Genomic DNA, 16,517 nt, shown 5'->3' with positions numbered 1-16,517 from the left:
TCTAACCCTATTACAGGGTCTGAGTCACTGGCTTACTGGTGCTCTTTCATGCCGTCCCTAGGAGGGGTGCGTCACTTGAGTGGGTTGAGTTACTGACGTGATCTTCCTGTCTGGGTTGGCGCCCCTCCTTGGTTTGTGCTGTGGTGGAGATCTTTGTGGGCTATACTCAGCCTTGTCTCAGGATTGTAAGTTGGTGGTTGAAGATATCCCTCTAGTGGTGCGGGGGCTGTGCTTTGGCAAAGTGGGTGGGGTTATATCCTTCCTGTTTGGCCCTGTCCGGGGGTATCATCGGATGGGGCCACAGTGTCTCCTGACCCCTCCTGTCTCAGCCTCCAGTATTTATGCTGCAGTAGTTTATGTGTCGGGGGGCTAGGGTCGGTTGGTTATATCTGGAGTACTTATCCGGTGTCCTGTGTGAATTTAAGTATGCTCTCTCTAATTCTCTCCTTCTCTCTTTCTTTCTCTCTCTCGGAGGACCTGAGCCCTAGGACCATGCGTCAGGACTACCGGGCATGATGACTCCTTGCTGTCCCCAGTCCACCTGGCCTTGCTGCTGTTCCAGTTTCAACTGTTCTGCCTGCGGCTATGAACCCTGACCTGTCCACCAGACGTGCTACCTGTCCCAGGCCTGCTGTTTTCAACTCTCTAGAGACCGCAGGAGCGGTAGAGATACTCTTAATGATCGGCTATGAAAAGCCAACTGACATTTACTCCTGATTATTATTTGACCATGCTGGTCATTTATGAACATTTGAACATCTTGGCCATGTTCTGTTATAATCTCCACCCGGCACAGCCAGAAGAGGACTGGCCACCCCTCATAGCCCGGTTCCTCTCTAGGTTTCTTCCTAGGTTTTGGCCTTTCTAGGGAGTTTTTCCTAGCTACCGTGCTTATACACCTGCATTGCTTGCTGTTTGGAGTTTTAGGCTGGGTGTCTGTACAGCACTTCGAGATATTAGCTGATGTACGAAGGGCTATATAAAAAATAAACTTGATTCAAGTCCGGGCCACTCAATGACATTCAGAGACTTGGCCCGAAGCCACTCCTGCGTTGTCTTGGCTGTGTGCTTAGGGTCGTTGTTCTGTTGGAAGGTGAACCTTCGCCCCAGTCTGAGGTCCTGAGTGCTCTGGAGCAGGTTTTCATCAAGAATCTCTCTGTACTTTTCTCCGTTCATCTTTCCCTCGATCACCTCCCTGACCAAGGCCCTTCTCCCCTGATTGGTCAGTTTGGCCTGGCGGCCAACTCTAGGAAGAGTCTTGGTGGTTCCAAACTTCTTCCGTTTAAGAATGATGGAGGCCACTGTGTTCCTGGGGACCTTCAATGCTGCAGACATGTTTTGGTACCCTTCCCTAGATCTGTGCCTCAACACAATCCTGTCTCGGAGCTCTACGTTCAACCTCATGGCTTGGTTTTTGCTCTGACATGCACTGTCAACTGTGGGACCTTATATATAAAATCATGTCCAATCAATTGAATTTACCACAGGTGGACTCCCAATGAAGTTGGAGAAACATCTCAAGGATGATCAACGGAAACAGGATGCACCGGAGGTCATTTTCGAGACTCATAGCAGAGGGTCTGAATACTTAAACAAGTTATTTCATTTTTTTTCTCAATTTTTAATACATTTGCAAACATTTCTAAAAACCTGTTTTCGCTTTGTCATTATGGGGTATCGTGTGTAGATTGATGAGCATTTTTATATATTTAATCCATTTTAGAATAAGGCTGTAACGTCACAAAATGTGGAAAAGGCAAGGGGTCTGAATGCTTTCCGAATGTAATTTAAAAAAAATGTGTTTCATGCAAATCGGAATACACTCCTCATCTGATTGGTCAAGTAGGCGGACCTTCTGACTTTGTGACTGTGGTAACTTTTGGAATTTTGTGGAAAACACTGAAAACTCTACTCTTCTGGCACCGAATGATCGATCTGCACCAAACTTGATATGTGGCATCTATGGCCAAAAGACTCTAAACACAATATTTTCCAGACTTAAAATAAAATGGCTGCTATTTGACCAATCACCCTGCAGGTGGGCGTGGTCTGGCACGTAAATCAGTCAAGGATGTTCGTATTGTAACAAAACTTGGTACACATGTTGCAAACACTGTCAAGACTCAATATATGCAAGAACATTCGTATCTACCGCACGGTGGGGATCTGTTTGACTCAGAGTGGTGAAATTTGGCACACATGCTCAGGGATATGAGTCTAGCTAACCCAAATTATATCTCAGACCCCACTGGGCTAATTTTGACGAAACTTGGGTGAATTATATGTTTTTGCATTAGATCCGGCATTTGCTAAATTACACTGATTGGCCCAAAGGGGGCGGTGCATCATTCATGAGGGTCAACATGTTTACTGTTGCCATTTTTCTATTCAATTCAACTCACCTTAAATTCAGCATCTGAACAGTGCGTAAGGCAATTTCATATTAATGAAGTAGACTAACAGATAATATTAAAAAGAACAGCTAGGTCTTTACTCCTCCTGCGTGGTGTAACAATACATAGATGTATATAATGAACAGACTAGGTCTTTACTCCTCCTGCGTGGTGTAACAATACATAGATGTATATAATGAACAGACTAGGTCTTTACTCCTCCTGCGTGGTGTAACAATACATAGATGTATATAATGAACAGACTAGGTCTTTACTCCTCCTGCGTGGTGTAACAATACATAGATGTATATAATGAACAGACTAGGTCTTTACTCCTCCTGCGTGGTGTAACAATACATAGATGTATATAATGAACAGACTAGGTCTTTACTCCTCCTGCGTGGTGTAACAATACATAGATGTATATAATGAACAGACTAGGTCTTTACTCCTCCTGCGTGGTGTAACAATACATAGATGTATATAATGAACAGACTAGGTCTTTACTCCTCCTGCGTGGTGTAACAATACATAGATGTATATAATGAACAGGCTAGGTCTTTACTCCTCCTGCGTGGTGTAACAATACATAGATGTATATAATGAACAGACTAGGTCTTTACTCCTCCTGCATGGTGTAACAATACATAGATGTATATAATGAATGTCCACTAGTAGCTAACAGTTAAAAAATATGAATATTATTTTATTCCAGAAAAATATGTTGCATTCATCAAATCCTTTTTTGCAATCATCAACAGTGTTTTCTCTGACATGGTGGAATAACAGGACTCTCAAGACACGGTGGAATAACGGGACTCTCAAGACACGGTGGAATAACGGGACTCTCAAGACACGGTGGAATAACGGGACTCTCAAGACACGGTGGAATAACGGGACTCTCAAGACACGGTGGAATAACGGGACTCTCAAGACACGGTGGAATAACGGGACTCTCAAGACACGGTGGAATAACGGGACTCTCAAGACACGGTGGAATAACGGGACTCTCAAGACACGGTGGAATAACGGGACTCTCAAGACACGGTGGAATAACGGGACTCTCAAGACACGGTGGAATAACGGGACTCTCAAGACACGGTGGAATAACGGGACTCTCAAGACACGGTGGAATAACGGGACTCTCAAGACACGGTGGAATAACGGGACTCTCAAGACACGGTGGAATAACGGGACTCTCAAGACACGGTGGAATAACGGGACTCTGTAGACACGGTGGAATAACGGGACTCTGTAGACACGGTGGAATAACGGGACTCTGTAGACACGGTGGAATAACGGGACTCTGTAGACACGGTGGAATAACGGGACTCTGTAGACACGGTGGAATAACGGGACTCTGTAGACACGGTGGAATAACGGGACTCTGTAGACACGGTGGAATAACGGGACTCTGTAGACACGGTGGAATAACGGGACTCTCAAGACATGGTGGAATAACGGGACTCTCAAGACATGGTGGAATAACGGGACTCTCAAGACATGGTGGAATAACGGGACTCAAGACATGGTGGAATAACGGGACTCTCAAGACATGGTGGAATAACGGGACTCTCAAGACATGGTGGAATAACGGGACTCTCAAGACATGGTGGAATAACGGGACTCTCAAGACATGGTGGAATAACGGGACTCTCAAGACATGGTGGAATAACGGGACTCTCAAGACATGGTGGTAACGGGACTCTCAAGACATGGTGGTAACGGGACTCTCAAGACATGGTGGAATAACGGGACTCTCAAGACATGGTGGAATAACGGGACTCTCAAGACATGGTGGAATAACGGGACTCTCAAGACATGGTGGAATAACGGGACTCTCAAGACATGGTGGAATAACGGGACTCTCAAGACATGGTGGAATAACGGGACTCTCAAGACATGGTGGACTAACGGGACTCTCAAGACATGGTGGAATAACGGGACTCTCAAGACATGGTGGAATAACGGGACTCTCAAGACACGGTGGAATAACGGGACTCTCGAGACAACTGGGAACTCTGAAAAAAACAAGGTCAAATCATGACGTCACTGATCTTCAGGTTGGAAAGTCGGGGGTCTATACACACACGTACACATGGATTTAGTGTTCTAGACATGTGGTAGTAGAGTAGAGGCCTGAGGGAACACACTTAATATGTTGTGAAATATGTTTTTTAAATGTTTTGTAATGTTTTTAAAATGTTTAACTGCCTTAATGTTGCTGGACCCCAGGAAGAGTAGGGGGGGGATCCATAATAAATACAAACACAAAGGCTTGTGCAAGGCTACTTACTTACTTATATAATAATTTACATTTTGCAATAGAAAATCGTATGATGAACAACATCAGAGGGTTTATACTTGTATCAAATCAATCAATCAAAGCTCATAATCAAAACCCAATAGACATTTTTAAATATTTAATCTGATATTAGACATGATCATGTCTCGAAATGAAATAACAACAAAAGTAAAACCGTATTCTGGTTTCATACAATTTGATTTCATGAGGATGAAACAAAAACACAAATGATCAGTCAAAAACTCAAGTCAGAACACAGCCTCTCTATTCTCTCATGTGATTTCAGGTCCTCTAACTGGGAAAATGTCTTTCCACAATGAGAGCAGTGGTATGTCTTCTCCTCCTGTGTATGTATTCTTTCATGCTTATTCAGGTGCCTTAACCAATTAAATCTCTTTCCACACTGGGAGCAGTGGTAGGTCTTATCCCCTCCTGCGTGTGTCCTGTCATGCATAATCAGGGCTTCCAACTGGGTAAACCGCTTTCCACACAAGGAACATTGGTAGAGCTTTTCCTTGTTGTGTGTGCTCACATGCGATGTCAGATTCCCTACCAACTTAAAACTCTTACCACAATGGGAACATGTGTAAGACTTCTCTCCAGAGTGTATTTGCTTATGACTTTTCAGGCTCGATAACACCCGAAAACTCATTCCACACTGGGAACAGTGGTAAGGCTTTTCTCCTGTGTGTATTCTCTTGTGTACTTTCAGTTGTTGTGAATGGATAAACCTTTTTCCACACTGGGAGCAGCGGTAAGGCTTTTCTCCTGTGTGTGTTCTCTTGTGTACTGTCAGATCTTGTGATCGGCTATAACTCTTTCCACACTGGGTACAGTGGTAAGGCTTTTCTCCTGTGTGTGTTCTCTTGTGTAATTTCAGATGTTCTGCTTGGACAAAACTTTTTCCACACTGGGAACAGTGGTAAGGCTTCTCTCCAGAGTGTATTCGCTTATGAATTTTTAGGCTCGATAACTGACTAAAACTCTTTCCACACTGGGAACAGTGGTAAGGCTTTTCTCCTATGTGTGTTCTCTTGTGTAATTTCAGTTCTTGTGATTGGCTATAACTCTTTCCACACTGGGTACAGTGGTAAGGCTTTTCTCCTGTGTGTGTTCTCTTGTGTAATTTCAGATGTTCTGCTTGGACAAAACTTTTTCCACACTGGGAACAGTGGTAAGGCTTCTCTCCAGAGTGTATTCGCTTATGAATTTTTAGGCTCGATAACTGACTAAAACTCTTTCCACACTGGGAACAGTGGTAAGGCTTTTCTCCTGTGTGTGTTCTAATGTGTAATTTCAGGTGTTGTGATTGGATAAAACTCTTTCCACACTGGGAACAGTGGTAAGGCCTTTCTCCTGTGTGTGTTCTCTCATGTAATTTCAGGTGTTGTGATCGGTTAAAAGTTTTTCCACACTGGGAGCAGTGGTGTCGTCTTGCTGGTTTGGACGTCTCTGGGTCTGGTTCCCCTGAATGACTCTCCCCGCTGTCAGAGTGAGAGTCTGGTCGCTCTCCTGCTAAAGACAAACAGTTTCAAGTTAAATATTAAACAGAGACTTGAATGAAACCTCCATGTGATAAAACTATCTTATCATGTGGTTTAATGGGCTGTAGGTAGCCTAGCAGTTAAGAGCAATTAAAAAAACGATTTAACCAATTTTAGAATAAGGCAGTAACGTAACAAAATTTGTAAAAAAGTCAAGGGGTCTGAAAACTTTACGAATGCACTGTATATCTGGCCTTGTGTATTGGGTTATTGTCCTGCTGAAAGGTGAATTTGTCACCCAGTCATACTCTAGGATTTTGCCTGTGCTTGGGGCTATTTGGTTAGTTTTTATTTTATTTTAAACTTCCTAGTCCTTGCAGGTGACAAGCATACCCATAACATATGAAGAGTGGTACTTGTCAAGGCTGTCCAGCGTCCAGTCTCCTATTTGCCCTAACAATGGAGCCTTTAACAAAAAAAAAGTACATCAAGATATAGGGCAAATATCATTCAACTCCACTAGGGTACGGGGGCAGCATTCGGAATTTTGGATGAAAAGCATGCCCAAATTAACCTGCCTTCTACTCAGCCATAAAAGCTAGAATATGCATATAATTAGTAGATTTGGATAGAAAACACCATGAAGTTTCTAAAACTGTTTGAATGATGTCGGTGAGTATAACAGAACTCATATGGCAGGCGAAAACCTGAGAAAAAATCCAACCAGGAAGTGGGAAATCTGAGGTTTGTTTCTACGACCTGTAACGGAACTTTGAGTTTTTGTCTGGACCTAGTGAAGATGGATTACTGGGCTAAACACGCTAACAACTAGTGGCTATTTGGACATAAATTATGGACTTTATGGAACTTTATGGAACAAATCAGTCATTTATTGTTGAACTGGGATTCCTGGGAGTGCATTCTGATGAAGATCATCAAAAGGTAAGTGAATATTTATAATGTTATTTCTAACTTCTGTTGACTCCAACATGGCAAATATTTCTTTGGCTGGATTGGGCCCTGAGCGCCGTACTCAGAATATGCTTTTTCAGTAAAGTTTTTTTGAAATCTGACACAGCGGTTGCATTAAGGAGAAGTTTATCTTTAATTCTGTGAATAACAATTGTATCTTTTATCGATGTTTATTATGAGTATTTCTGGGATTTCTGTGGCTATCTGCAAAATCACCAGATGTTTTGGAATCAAAACATTACTGCACGTTACGCGCCAATGTATGTGCTTTCGCTGTAAAGCCTTTTTGAAATCGGACACGATGGGTAGATTAACAAGATGTTTATCTTTCATTTGCTCTATTGGACTTGTTAACTTCTACTTCCACACAATCCCGGATCCGGGAGCACCCCCATCAGTAAAAAAGCTGACTAGCATAGCCTAGCATAGCGTCACAAGTAAATACTAGCATCTAAATATCATTAAATCACAAGTCCAAGACACCAGATGAAAGATACACATCTTGTGAATCCAGCCATCATTTCTGATTTTTAAAATGTTTTACAGGGAAGACACAATATGTAAATCTATTAGCTAACCACGTTAGCAAAAGACACCACTTTTTTTACTCCACCATTTTTTTCCTGCATAGGTAGCTATCACAAATTCGACCAAATAAAGATATAAATAGCCACTAACCAAGAAACAACTTCATCAGATGACAGTCTGATAACATATTTATTGTATAGCATATGTTTTGTTAGAAAAATGTGCATATTTCAGGTATAAATCATAGTTTACCATTGCAGCCACCATCACAACTCTCACCAAAGCGACTAGAATAACTACAGAGAGCAACGTGAATTACCTAAATACTCATCATAAAACATTTCTGAAAAATACACAGCGTACAGCAAATGAAAGACAAAGATCTTGTGAATCCAGCCAATATTTCAGATTTTTTAAGTGTTTTACAGCGAAAACACAATATAGCATTATATTAGCTTACTACAATAGGCAACCACACAGCAGCATTGATTCATGCACGTTAGCGATAGCGAATAAACCAGCAAAAGATATTACATTTTTGACTAACCTTCTCAAAACTTCATCAGATGACAGTCCTATAACATCATATTACACAATACATATAGAGTTTGTTCGAAAATGTGCATATTTAGCGGCACAAATCGTGGTTATACAATGAGAAAAGTAGCCAGGCTGCCAACAATATGTCGGGAGAAATCTTGGGAGAGGCACCTAATCGATAACTAATCATAAACTTGACAAAAAAATACAGGTTGGACAGCAAATGAAAGATACATTAGTTCTTAATGCAATCGCTGTGTTAGATTTTTAAAATTAACGTTACTACAACATACAGCGTGCGTTAAAGCGAGACCGCACCTAGATTATTGGCAGAATATCTGTTCTACATTTTTCAACAGAACAACGAATTAACATCATAAATACTTCTTACTATTTGATGAGCTTCCATCAGAATATTGGGCAAGGTGTCCTTAGTCCCAAAGAATCGTTGCTTGGTTGTAGATTGTCCTCTTCAACGTTCGATTTAGCAGTAAACATTAGCCATGTGGCAAAGACGTCTCCGACTCACTAAAACGCAGGACGATTAAATATCCGAAAATCGCAATATACCGATATAAACTGATATAACTCGGTTTAATATAACAACATTATGATGTCTTTAACACCTATAACGAATAAAAACATGGCCGGATATATCTAAGGCCTATAACCGGAGCGTTCTAGAGCCACAGCCAGAGGTCCTTCCTGCGTCAGAGCGAAGTGAACAAAGACCGGACCCTTCGTTCCCAGGCCATTTATAACCTCTCAGTTCTGCCTAGCAACCCCATTTCAACTCTCACTATTCGCTGACACCCAGGGGAAGACGTATGCAGTGCATCTCAACCAATAGAAGACAGGCAGATTTATAAACAGATCTCAGAACAGCTTGCAGAATTCAGCATTCTCACATCCTCATAAGAAAATTGCTCTAAGTCCAGTTCTGTTTTACTCACAGATATAATTCAAACGGTTTTAGAAACTAGAGAGTGTTTTCTATCCAATAGTAATAATAATATGCATATTGTACGAGCAAAAATTGAGTACGAGGCAGTTTAATTTGGGAACGAAATTATTACAAAGTGCCAACAGCACCCCCTATTGAGAAAAGGTTAATGTGTGAAAGTTACATATTTCAAAAAAATATTTTTGAATTTCCCGCGCTGCCTTTTCAGCGGAATGTTGTCGAGGGTTTCAGTTAGCGGAACGCCTGCGCTAGAAAGATTAACACCACCAGTTAGTCCAGCAGTAAGGTACATTATATACAGCTATTTAACACCACCAGTTAGTCCTAGCAGTAAGGGTACATTATATACAGCTATTTACCACCACCAGTTAGTCCAGCAGTAAGGGTACATTACATACAGCTATTTAACACCACCAGTTAGTCCTAGCAGTAAGGGTACATTACATACAGCTATTTAACACCACCAGTTAGTCCTAGCAGTAAGGGTACATTATATACAGCTATTTACCACCACCAGTTAGTCCAGCAGTAAGGGTACATTACATACAGCTATTTAACACCACCAGTTAGTCCAGCAGTAAGGTACATTATATACAGCTATTTAACAGCACCAGTTAGTCCTAGCAGTAAGGGTACATTACATACAGCTATTTAACACCACCAGTTAGTCCTAGCAGTAAGGGTACATTATATACAGCTATTTAACACCACCAGTTAGTCCTAGCAGTAAGGGTACATTACATACAGCTATTTAACACCACCAGTTAGTCCAGCAGTAAGGGTACATTACATACAGCTATTTAACACCACCAGTTAGTCCAGCAGTAAGGGTACATTATATACAGCTATTTAACACCACCAGTTAGTCCAGCAGTAAGGGTACATTATATACAGCTATTTAACACCACCAGTTAGTCCTAGCAGTAAGGGTACATTATATACAGCTATTTAACACCACCAGTTAGTCCAGCAGTAAGGTACATTATATACAGCTATTTAACACCACCAGTTAGTCCAGCAGTAAGGGTACATTACATACAGCTATTTAACACCACCAGTTAGTCCTAGCAGTAAGGGTACATTACATACAGCTATTTAACACCACCAGTTAGTCCTAGCAGTAAGGGTACATTACATACAGCTATTTAACACCACCAGTTAGTCCTAGCAGTAAGGGTACATTACATACAGCTATTTAACACCACCAGTTAGTCTAGCAGTAAGGGTACATTACATACAGCTATTTAACACCACCAGTTAGTCCTAGCAGTAAGGGTACATTACATACAGCTATTTAACACCACCAGTTAGTCCAGCAGTAAGGGTACATTACATACAGCTATTTAACACCACCAGTTAGTCATAGCAGTAAGGGTACATTATATACAGCTATTTAACACCACCAGTTAGTCCAGCAGTAAGGTACATTACATACAGCTATTTAACACCACCAGTTAGTCCCAGCAGTAAGGGTACATTATATACAGCTATTTAACACCACCAGTTAGTCCCAGCAGTAAGGGTACATTATATACAGCTAATAAACACCACCAGTTAGTCCTAGCAGTAAGGGTACATTATATACAGCTTTTTAACACCACCAGTTAGTCCCAGCAGTAAGGTACATTATATACAGCTATTTAACACCACCAGTTAGTCCTAGCAGTAAGGGTACATTACATACAGCTATTTAACACCACCAGTTAGTCCTAGCAGTAAGGGTACATTACATACAGCTATTTAACACCACCAGTTAGTCCTAGCAGTAAGGGTACATTATATACAGCTATTTAACACCACCAGTTAGTCCTAGCAGTAAGGGTACATTACATACAGCTATTTAACACCACCAGTTAGTCCTAGCAGTAAGGGTACATTATATACAGCTATTTAACACCACCAGTTAGTCCTAGCAGTAAGGTACATTATATACAGCTATTTAACACCACCAGTTAGTCCAGCAGTAAGGGTACATTACATACAGCTATTTAACACCACCAGTTAGTCCAGCAGTAAGGTACATTATATACAGCTATTTAACACCACCAGTTAGTCCAGCAGTAAGGGTACATTACATACAGCTATTTAACACCACCAGTTAGTCCAGCAGTAAGGGTACATTACATACAGCTATTTAACACCACCAGTTAGTCCTAGCAGTAAGGGTACATTACATACAGCTATTTAACACCACCAGTTAGTCCTAGCAGTAAGGTACATTATATACAGCTATTTAACACCACCAGTTAGTCCTAGCAGTAAGGGTACATTACATACAGCTATTTAACACCACCAGTTAGTCCTAGCAGTAAGGTACATTATATACAGCTATTTAACTCCACCAGTTAGTCCCAGCAGTAAGGGTACATTATATACAGCTATTTAACACCACCAGTTAGTCCCAGCAGTAAGGGTACATTATATACAGCTAATAAACACCACCAGTTAGTCCTAGCAGTAAGGGTACATTATATACAGCTATTTAACACCACCAGTTAGTCCCAGCAGTAAGGGTACATTATATACAGCTAATAAACACCACCAGTTAGTCCTAGCAGTAAGGGTACATTATATACAGCTATTTAACACCACCAGTTAGTCCTAGCAGTAAGGGTACATTATATACAGCTATTTAACACCACCAGTTAGTCCTAGCAGTAAGGTACATTACATACAGCTATTTAACACCACCAGTTAGTCCTAGCAGTAAGGGTACATTACATACAGCTATTTAACACCACCAGTTAGTCCTAGCAGTAAGGGTACATTACATACAGCTATTTAACACCACCAGTTAGTCCTAGCAGTAAGGGTACATTACATACAGCTATTTAACACCACCAGTTAGTCCTAGCAGTAAGGGTACATTACATACAGCTATTTAACACCACCAGTTAGTCCTAGCAGTAAGGGTACATTATATACAGCTATTTAACACCACCAGTTAGTCCAGCAGTAATGGTACATTACATACAGCTATTTAACACCACCAGTTAGTCCTAGCAGTAAGGGTACATTACATACAGCTATTTAACACCACCAGTTAGTCCTAGCAGAAAGGGTACATTACATACAGCTATTTAACACCACCAGTTAGTCCAGCAGTAAGGGTACATTACATACAGCTATTTAACACCACCAGTTAGTCCTAGCAGTAAGGGTACATTACATACAGCTATTTAACACCACCAGTTAGTCCAGCAGTAAGGGTACATTATATACAGCTATTTAACACCACCAGTTAGTCCTAGCAGTAAGGGTACATTACATACAGCTATTTAACACCACCAGTTAGTCCTAGCAGTAAGGGTACATTACATACAGCTATTTAACACCACCAGTTAGTCCAGCAGTAAGGGTACATTACATACAGCTATTTAACACCACCAGTTAGTCCAGCAGTAAGGTACATTATATACAGCTATTTAACACCACCAGTTAGTCCAGCAGTAAGGTACATTATATACAGCTATTTAACTCCACCAGTTAGTCCCAGCAGTAAGGGTACATTATATACAGCTATTTAACACCACCAGTTAGTCCCAGCAGTAAGGGTACATTATATACAGCTAATAAACACCACCAGTTAGTCCTAGCAGTAAGGGTACATTATATACAGCTATTTAACACCACCAGTTAGTCCCAGCAGTAAGGGTACATTATATACAGCTAATAAACACCACCAGTTAGTCCTAGCAGTAAGGGTACATTATATACAGCTATTTAACACCACCAGTTAGTCCTAGCAGTAAGGGTACATTATATACAGCTATTTAACACCACCAGTTAGTCCTAGCAGTAAGGTACATTACATACAGCTATTTAACACCACCAGTTAGTCCTAGCAGTAAGGGTACATTACATACAGCTATTTAACACCACCAGTTAGTCCTAGCAGTAAGGGTACATTACATACAGCTATTTAACACCACCAGTTAGTCCTAGCAGTAAGGGTACATTACATACAGCTATTTAACACCACCAGTTAGTCCTAGCAGTAAGGGTACATTACATACAGCTATTTAACACCACCAGTTAGTCCTAGCAGTAAGGGTACATTATATACAGCTATTTAACACCACCAGTTAGTCCAGCAGTAATGGTACATTACATACAGCTATTTAACACCACCAGTTAGTCCTAGCAGTAAGGGTACATTACATACAGCTATTTAACACCACCAGTTAGTCCTAGCAGTAAGGGTACATTATATACAGCTATTTAACACCACCAGTTAGTCCTAGCAGAAAGGGTACATTACATACAGCTATTTAACACCACCAGTTAGTCCAGCAGTAAGGGTACATTACATACAGCTATTTAACACCACCAGTTAGTCCAGCAGTAAGGTACATTACATACAGCTATTTAACACCACCAGTTAGTCCTAGCAGTAAGGGTACATTACATACAGCTATTTAACACCACCAGTTAGTCCTAGCAGTAAGGTACATTACATACAGCTATTTAACACCACCAGTTAGTCCTAGCAGTAAGGTACATTATATACAGCTATTTAACACCACCAGTTAGTCCTAGCAGTAAGGTACATTATATACAGCTATTTAACACCACCAGTTAGTCCTAGCAGTAAGGGTACATTACATACAGTATAATATATATATATTATGAATATAAACGTACATGTTCCTCCTACATCTTTACTGCTGTGAAAGGACACGTGTGATTTTTGTTGTTGATTTTGTAATTTGCGACAACGTGAACATGTCCATCCATTAGTTGTTGTAGGAGGCATCCATGGGCATCCATCCATTAGTTGTTGTAGGAGGCATCCATGGGCATCCATCCATTAGTTGTTGTAGGAGGCATCCATGGGCATCCATCCATTAGTTGTTGTAGGAGGCATCCATCCATTAGTTGTTGTAGGAGGCATCCATCCATTAGTTGTTGTAGGAGGCATCCATCCATTAGTTGTTGTAGGAGGCATCCATGGGCATCCATCCATTAGTTGTTGTAGGAGGCATCCATGGGCATCCATCCATTAGTTGTTGTAGGAGGCATCCATGGGCATCCATCCATTAGTTGTTGTAGGAGGCATCCATGGGCATCCATCCATTAGTTGTTGTAGGAGGCATCCATGGGCATCCATCCATTAGTTGTTGTAGGAGGCATCCATGGGCATCCATCCATTAGTTGTTGTAGGAGGCATCCATGGGCATCCATCCATTAGTTGTTGTTGTAGCCTAGTCAATGAGGCATCCAGGCAATACTGGCACATAACATTTTGATACAGACCAACGGAACTGAAAGTAAACCTTGAATTTGTAGGATTAAATTCTTTCTGTCATTCTTGATACCATGTCTTGTTGACAATAGAATCATCTAGATTTGTAATGGAGGGGTTTTGACATGTAACACCCCTTCACCACGGGCCTGATACCATGTCTTGTTGACAATAGAATCATCTAGATTTGTAATGGAGGGGTTTTGACATGTAACACCCCTTCACCACGGGCCTGACCCCTCCCCTGTAACACCCCTTCACTACGGGCCTGATACCATGTCTTGTTGACAATAGAATCATCTAGATTTGTAATGGAGGGGTTTTGACATGTAACACCCCTTCACCACGGGCCTGACCCCTCCCCTGTAACACCCCTTCACTACGGGCCTGATACCATGTCTTGTTGACAATAGAATCATCTAGATTTGTAATGGAGGGGTTTTGACATGTAACACCCCTTCACTACGGGCCTGATACCATGTCTTGTTGACAATAGAATCATCTAGATTTGTAATGGAGGGGTTTTGACATGTAACACCCCTTCACCACGGGCCTGATACCATGTCTTGTTGACAATAGAATCATCTAGATTTGTAATGGAGGGGTTTTGACATGTAACACCCCTTCACCACGGGCCTGACCCCTCCCCTGTAACACCCCTTCACCACGGGCCTGATACCATGTCTTGTTGACAATAGAATCATCTAGATTTGTAACGGAGGGGTTTTGACATGTAACACCCCTTCACCACGGGCCTGATACCATGTCTTGTTGACAATAGAATCATCTAGATTTGTAATGGAGCGGGTTTGTTTTGGTTGCGTGAACAACAACTGCTGTTTTCAGATCTTTCAAGTTTTCAATGTGATTTAGATCTGGACTCACTGCTGGCCACTTCAGAACAGTCCAGCGTTTTGTCTTGAACCCTTCCTGGGTGCTTTTTGAAGTGTGTTTGGGGTCGTTGTCCTGCTGGAAGAACCACGACCTTCGACGGAGACCCAGCTTTCCGACACTGGTTTCTCCTGATTTCATGATGCCGTGCACACGTTCAAGCCACCCAGCGTCAGAGGCAGTGAAGAGAAAACATCCCTGAACCTCCTCTGTGTTTGACTGTAGGGAAGGAGTTATTTTCTGTAAACACACAGAGAGACGGTGTGTTTTACCAAAACACTCTAATTTGCTCTCATCTGTCCACAGGACATTCTCCCAGAAAGATTTTGGCATGTTCAGGTGTGTTTTGGCAAATTGCAGTCAGGCTTTCTTATGTCTCTCTCTCAGCAGTGGGGTCCTTCCTGGGTCTCCTACCATATAACCCCCTTTCACTGAGTTGGCGACGGATGGAACGAGTTGAAACTGTCGTATCTTGTGTCTGAAGGTCAGCTTGAATCTGTGTGGCAGTTGATCAAGGTGCTTTTCTCCACTATAGGAACAATCCTTCACTGCAATCTCCCATCAAGTGGTCTGTTGTGGCCACGTCCAGTGAGGTTGACTAGTGGCATGGGCCTTAAACATCTTGTGGCCACGTCCAGTGAGGTTGACTACAGTGGCATGGGCCTTAAACATCTTGTGGCCACGTCCAGTGAGGTTGACTACAGTGGCATGGGCCTTAAACATCTTGTGGCCACGTCCAGTGAGGTTGACTACAGTGGCATGGGCCTTAAACATCTTGTGGCCACGTCCAGTGAGGTTGACTACAGTGGCATGGGCCTTAAACATCTTGTGGCCACGTCCAGTGAGGTTGACTACAGTGGCATGGGCCTTAAACATCTTGTGGCCACGTCCAGTGAGGTTGACTACAGTGGCATGGGCCTTAAACATCTTGATAACATTACGTACGGTGGATACAGGAACATCGTTGGCTACAATATTGTGTCTGACCTCAGATAATTCTCTGGTTGTCTTTCTTTTTGGCCATGCTCATTGTGGTACACACAGTGACACCAAACAGCAGAATGAGTCCTTTTCTCTAGTCAAACTGGCTCAATGAGTCCTTTTCTCTAGTCAAACTGGTTGAATGAGTCCTTTTCTCTAGTCAAACTGGCTGAATGAGTCCTTTTCTCTAGTCAAACTGGCTGAATGAGTCCTT

The 16,517-nt window shown here is 41.8% G+C and overlaps 1 protein-coding gene across 1 annotated transcript; it reads right to left on the bottom strand.

Moving 5' to 3' along the window:
* Positions 1-4,809: 4,809 nt before the first annotated feature.
* LOC120038318 (zinc finger protein OZF-like) lies at positions 4,810-16,249 on the bottom strand. The gene is made up of 2 exons (XM_038984111.1): positions 15,922-16,249; positions 4,810-6,210 (listed from the first exon to the last, which is right to left on the bottom strand). The coding sequence occupies exons 1-2, from the start codon at positions 16,247-16,249 to the stop codon at positions 4,934-4,936; spliced, it is 1,605 nt and encodes a 534-aa protein (XP_038840039.1). The 3' UTR covers positions 4,810-4,933.
* Between the last annotated feature and the right edge of the window lie 268 nt (positions 16,250-16,517).

This window comes from Salvelinus namaycush, unplaced genomic scaffold (assembly GCF_016432855.1).
Source record: "Salvelinus namaycush isolate Seneca unplaced genomic scaffold, SaNama_1.0 Scaffold213, whole genome shotgun sequence".
NCBI classification, from domain to species: domain Eukaryota; kingdom Metazoa; phylum Chordata; class Actinopteri; order Salmoniformes; family Salmonidae; genus Salvelinus; species Salvelinus namaycush.
Note: the sequence above shows the minus strand (reverse complement) of the source record. Positions and strands in the feature narration are given on the sequence as shown.